We start from the raw sequence: 6281 nt of genomic DNA on the forward strand, positions 1-6281 counted from the left end.
ATATGTGTTTTAATGTTTGTCTTTGATTCACGCTTTGTGTGTGTGTGTAGCTGGCATGCCATCATTGTAGATGGACACAGTGTGGAGGAGCTTTGCAAGGCTCTGAGCCAGCCACGTCATCAACCCACCGCCATAATTGCTAAAACCATCAAGGGCAAAGGCATTCCAGGTAATAGTCTGTCACTGTCCACTCCTCATCTGCAAATGTGTCCCTCTCACTCTTGCACATATTATATGCCAAAGCATACAGCGTCCGCTTTCCAGCTTAAGTGTGTGACCCATCCATGAAACAGTGTTTAAATCCATCAATGTGAAGCCATGTTTGTGTGGTTTCAGCTGCAGAGGATAAGCTGGGGTGGCATGCCAAACCTCTGCCTAAAGACATGGCCGAGATGGTTATGAAGGACCTGCAGAGCCGTATCATGAACAGCAGCAAGCACTTGTACCCTCCTGCACCCACAGAGGACTCCCCGCCGGTCAGCCTGAGGAACATCAGGATGCCAAGCGCACCCAACTACAAGGCTGGAGAAAAGGTTTGTCTCTTACAAGCACAGACTTCATTCACCTCCTCATCCTCATGTCTCAATGTTCTCACAATGTATACTGAAGCCAGACAGGCAAATTGTTGAATGCTGTGAAAATATGAACCAACAAACTCTGATAACGGTCTCTCTCTTTCTTTACAGATTGCCACACGGAAGGCATATGGGATGGCTTTGGCCAAGTTGGGACGCTACAATGAACGTGTTGTGGCCCTCGATGGAGACACCAACAACCTCACCTATTCAGAGATCTTTAAGAATGAGCATCCTAACCGCTTTGTGGAGTGCTACATCGCTCAGCAGAACATGGTATGATCCCTCATGAATCTAGAGCACCAAGCCTGTTTCACAAAGCTTGAGAAAATATATTAAGTAAGACATATATTTATTAACAAAGCCATCCATATTCTGTGCATAGCATTCTTGGTCTAATGCTCTCTTTAATAGCTTATAAAAAACACAGTCCCTCTCATTCTTTAATGTGGTGAATTTGCTGAGTAAATTGCCTTTTCTCAGCTCTGATTGGATATGACTACAACTTTACATCTCACAGCTGTGAGTCGGAGCCTGAGTCACTTAATTATGCATGACTTGTCTTTCCATATTGTAAAGACGGGTAGAGATACATCCCATTTGCCTCCTTATGGTCAATGTGGCTGCTGACACCAGTGTTTAGGCACCGTCCTTCCTTTGCCTCCATCATTACTTTCTCCAAACCTAGATGAATAATTTGGAATGAGGCAATCAAACGTTAATTCCTCATGCTGTTACGGCTCCAGTGGCAGCGAGCTTCAATGTAGGTCAGGCATGTGTATGACGATAAGCAGTCATGACAAGTGTATTCAGAAGTAAAATATTAATCAGCACAGAGGGTGGGACCATCTGGCTGAATGTATGAGAAAAGTCAAAAGTTGAATGACAACATTTTAACGGCTTATAAAAACTAGACGAAAACCCATTGCCTTTTAAATAAAACAACACTTTATTTGCTATAAACAGAAATAAATGTACTAAATATACTAAATACTAAATACTAATAAATTATACACATTAATTATTAATAGCATCCATTTTTGGCTTGGATGAAACAACTGCTAGTTAAAGTTCAGCCTTTAAAGAAGTAGTGTGTTTCTTTGATTTTATCTATAAGAATTTATCTAACATCATATTTGCACTTTTATGGATGCTTAGTTATTGCTTTGGACAAAGCAAGGAAAAGAAGTTGTGGAATTGTGGAGAGTTTTTGAGACAGGACAAAGGAAATTATTTCTAAGCGGAGGTATGCTGCTGATTCCACCCATATGGGAAAATGAGCTCCAGAGCTTTGGAGAAAACGCTTCTCCCTGACTCTCTACTTAACGTGGTCTTTGGTTCAAAGAGGCTTTCAGATGTGGCTTGTGCCACAGGTATTTGACCCTCTGGGTGATCTTTTTGGGATCAAGTGCGTGTGACCTGTGTCTATATGTTATATCTCATGTGCCCGTGTATAGGTACTAAGAAACCATAAATTCCTTTCCCAGGTGAGTGTTGCCATGGGATGTGCTGCCCGTGAGAGGAATGTTGTCTTTGCCAGCACTCTGGCTTCCTTTTTCACCCGCGCCTACGACCAGCTCCGCATGGCATCCATCTCAGAAAGCAACATCAACCTGTGTGGCTCCCATTGCGGCCTGTCCACCGGTTAGTAAACTGCTGCTAATGAGGCTCTCACACACTGTACCCAGCCACACCTTCACAAAATTCACCTTTATTCCCCTCACACTGAAGCCAGACATTAAACAACACCCATTTTTTCAGACCATATTCACAGTACCCCAACGGTGGTAAATGTATAATTGGATGATCTGTGTGTGTTTGTGAGTGTGCAGTTGTTGCAATCCTTTATCTCTTTCCCTCTAATCCTGTGTTTTCCTTGCCATTTACCTTCTTTGGCCTTACAGCTAGTACTCAATCCTACCCCTTTTCTCCCTTCCTGTCTGCCCTGGAAGCTGTCAACAGGGAACCAGGTGTCCCTCTGTTAGTGCAGGTATATTGCATGCAAAGTCTGGCTCAATGTCTGTGGATCTGCATGCATCAGCTCACCTGACCTGTTAATAACTTTTGAGGATTTTCTGAATGTTGGACTATGAAATCAACTATAAATGTACATATTGCAGGAGAGGAGGGCCCCTCTCTGATGGGTCTAGAGGACGTGGCTATGTTCAGGGCCCTTCCCACAGCAACCATTTTCTATCCCAGTGACGGTGTGTCTACAGAGAAGGCTGTGGAAATGGCTGCAACCACAAAGGTACATAAAAGCTAAATGCAGTGTTCCCTACAGTATCTGTGGAATATTTATTTAGTAGCAAAAACCAACAGTTTGCTGTCTGATATTTTTCTTGTTTCCCTTCATAAAGGGTGTTTGCTACATCCGAACCAGCCGCCAAGACAGTGCCATCATCTACAACAGTAATGAGGACTTCCATGTTGGACAGGCTAAGGTAAAACAGTCTTTGTGCTTGTATAACTGTTAAGACAGTGTGAGGAAAATAAGAAAACAGAAAACTATCTCTACAAAATGAACACAACAACAGTGAAACCAGAAACAGAAGACAACACATTTCCATTTACCAGGTGGTGTACCAGAGCAAAGATGACCAGGTGACTGTAGTGGCAGCTGGTGTGACTTTGCATGAGGCCCTGGCTGCAGCTGAACATTTAAAGAAAGGTAGGATACATTAAACACCATTTTCGGTCGCAAGAAGGATGGAATATTATATTTGTTTAAATAAATTACATCTTAAATTTCCTGAGGTAATTCCTATTGTAAAGGCTGGATTCTTCAGTGATGCCAGCTGTAGCTCTAAATGTCTCTATGTTTAGAAAAAGCAAGATCCCTCCTTAGATGTGATTCTTATTCATCTTTGTAGACTTTAGTATTTAGAGAATTACCCACAGTTGATACATTTGTGATTTTTACATTGTCACTGTAATATTTCCTATATGCATTGTGCTGACATTAATCACTAGTTACTGAATAAAATCAGGATTTACGAAGCCATCCTGGCTGTAGAACCATTATATGAATTGCTTCTGAGTTGCAGCGATGTCATTAATGGTATTATGTTATGTGTGTGTCATATTCATCAACTGAATGAACTGCATTTCCAGAGAGGATCTCTATCAGAGTCATTGACCCCTTCACAATCAAACCACTGGATGCCAAAACCATCATCGACCACACACGTGCCACCAGGGGAAGAATCCTCACTGTGGAAGACCACTACTATGAAGGTAGGTTTCCATAAAAATGGCTCAAACTGTTAAGCTTCTGCATATTGTATGACCGCTACCAACATAGCAGTAACAAGCTTTTGAGCATAATGAAGCTGGGGCTCTGTCATTGGTCCATATCCTCGGGTCTGTTGTGGTGGCATGTTTCCATTGGTTCAGCGACAGAGACGTGGTGTGGTGGCATTTGCTTATTGGCTAAAGGGATGCTTGCTGCTGCATGCCCCCATTGTGGGCAAGGTATTGGTATTGTGGTGCATTTTGTAAGTGTGAGAGCCAGAGAGGCAGAGTGCTGTCAGATTTCCTTAACTGAGCATGTGCCCATGGGGCTCTCTGTGACCTAGATAACACAGACAGCCATGCCCTGTGCCTGTTAAGAGAGGGGATGGGTGATGGCACGGACTTGACTAGACAAAGGATATTTGGCAACTGTAATCCGTCTGATGTTGCGCATCTCTTTTACATCTGGACCAGGAGGGATAGTGGTATAGTGGTCAAGGGGACATTTAGCTATGTTTTCTTGTCTGTTTATTTATTTTTACGTGTGTACTGCATGTGATGACATTGTGCTTATACACAACTGCATTTTTGCTCAGAGCGAATGTTGTACATCTGTCAGACAGTGATAGTTAATTTTCAGGTTACAAATTTTCTTACCCTTCCTTTTCAGTAAAAACAATGTATCTTCAAATTTGGTGATTTTGACTTTTTTTTAAAATTTTTAGTATTTTGATAAACTGAACTGAATTGTTTGTTCAGGGGTTTAGAAAATATAAAATATAAAAATATAACATAAAACAAAGACTGGATAAGCAGGAATATGTATTGTCCCAAAGCTGAAAACAGGGCTGTTTTACTGGCTAATGAAAAGTTGGCTTTTTAGATACGTGGTCCTCACAGGAAAGAGACTGTGCAAATGTATGATGATCTAATAGAATATGATATATTGCTGTATAACAAACTAGTATAACAGTAGTTGCTACAGTAGTTAAAATTAGCTCAACTACAAACATCAGCAGCAGTGAAATGCAACAAACACATGAATGCACCAGTAATATTAATCAAAAAACATATAACAACATATATAATGGACAGTGCCAGTTTCACAGTGTAATACTGATACTTTGATACTTATAGTAAAGCATCGGAAATACATCTTCCACCGCTGCTGTCCTCCATCCTTCAAAGAGGATTAGTCTTCCCTCCACATCTCTCTCATGTGATGAATTGTTGTTCCACAGGTGGCCTTGGGGAGGCAGTGTGTTCAGCAATGGTCAATGAGTCTGGCTTCAATCTGCATCGCCTGGCTGTGTCCCATGTCCCTCGCAGTGGCAAACCTCATGAGCTGCTCAAGATCTATGGCATCGACCGTGACGCCATCGCCCAGGCCGTCCGCAAAATGCTTAGCAGCTCCACCAATGCCAAGTAACTTTCTCCCTGCCCCACCCACCCATTCTGATCACACCCCTGCAGATTAAGAGAAATAAGTATGTTTTTTTTTATTCACATGACACCCAGCTCTTTAAATTCCTTCACTGTGAATGCCCCTAAGTGTGTACTAAAGTAATGTGATTTTGTGCTGTACACTTTGAAGTAGAGTTCCACGTTTACCTTTCTTTCATGCATCCATCACATCACACACAAGGACAGAAACACAAATTCAAACACACATATCCTCATATCTAAACTCCTAGTTCTGTGATCAAGACAACCGACTCTGTCATTGGTGGATGCTCACCAAACAAAACAATACATTATTACATGTACAACAAGAGTACTGTGTGATGCTCTCATGTGTTTTCTAAATGCTCTTTGAATAACTTCATTCAACTGGAATTGTTTTTATATTGTTCTGACGTAGCTCTCGATAGACTGGGTGGGGCATAGTTTTAAAGTCAGTGTTTATCATGACAACAAAAGAAGAAACTGAGCTGTTGTTTGTAGAAAGTAGTGGAGAAAAAAAATCAAACAAATGTAGGTAGGTCATAAAGAGCAGTCACTCAAAACCGCAAATCACATCTTCATACAATTTAAACTGTTGTGGTTTCAAAAGTTGTATAATTTCTCTTCAGCACTGTATTTATTTTGTTACTGATTTTAAAGTTACCATCAACCTACACACCTCAATGTTCATTTGTGCTAGCTGTACAACTGGACCATACCAGCAGTGTGATGACAATAAGTATGTGGTCAGTGGCATCATCTTTTTTTACATAGGGTGGAGGGCTGAGGGCCCTTGGAGTGCTGGAGAATGGAGAATATGGCTGATTGTGACTATGAAGGTAGCGTTGCATTTGACTTGTGAACCCAAGAACAAACACTTTATTTGTTACTTGAAATTTTCTATGTACCTTACTTTCATGTAATAAAGCCCTCTGCATTTGACTTTGAGCGTTTACAATAATTTGGTCTTTTTCCCTAGAAGTATTTTTGTGTTGTAGTTCAAGCAGTATACACACACACACATATACA

The 6281-nt window shown here is 41.2% G+C and overlaps 1 protein-coding gene across 3 annotated transcripts in view; it reads left to right on the forward strand.

The window, feature by feature from the left end:
* tkta (transketolase a) overlaps nucleotides 1-5409 on the forward strand; it is a 9093-nt gene extending 3684 nt beyond the window's left edge. For all 3 annotated transcript variants that reach the window (XM_035662227.1, XM_035662225.1, XM_035662226.1), the window contains 9 exons: nucleotides 51-169; nucleotides 337-533; nucleotides 687-851; nucleotides 2063-2219; nucleotides 2696-2826; nucleotides 2936-3019; nucleotides 3153-3246; nucleotides 3690-3812; nucleotides 5051-5409. In XM_035662227.1, coding sequence (XP_035518120.1) covers nucleotides 51-169; nucleotides 337-533; nucleotides 687-851; nucleotides 2063-2219; nucleotides 2696-2826; nucleotides 2936-3019; nucleotides 3153-3246; nucleotides 3690-3812; nucleotides 5051-5238 — 1258 coding nt within the window. In that variant the 3' untranslated portion in view covers nucleotides 5239-5409. The remainder of the gene's footprint in view (nucleotides 1-50; nucleotides 170-336; nucleotides 534-686; nucleotides 852-2062; nucleotides 2220-2695; nucleotides 2827-2935; nucleotides 3020-3152; nucleotides 3247-3689; nucleotides 3813-5050) is intronic.
* Nucleotides 5410-6281: the final 872 nt, after the last annotated feature.

The sequence above is a fragment of the Morone saxatilis genome, unplaced genomic scaffold (genome assembly GCF_004916995.1).
Source record: "Morone saxatilis isolate NCDOM2014 unplaced genomic scaffold, NCSU_SB_2.0 Contig18, whole genome shotgun sequence".
Lineage (NCBI taxonomy): Eukaryota > Metazoa > Chordata > Actinopteri > Moronidae > Morone > Morone saxatilis.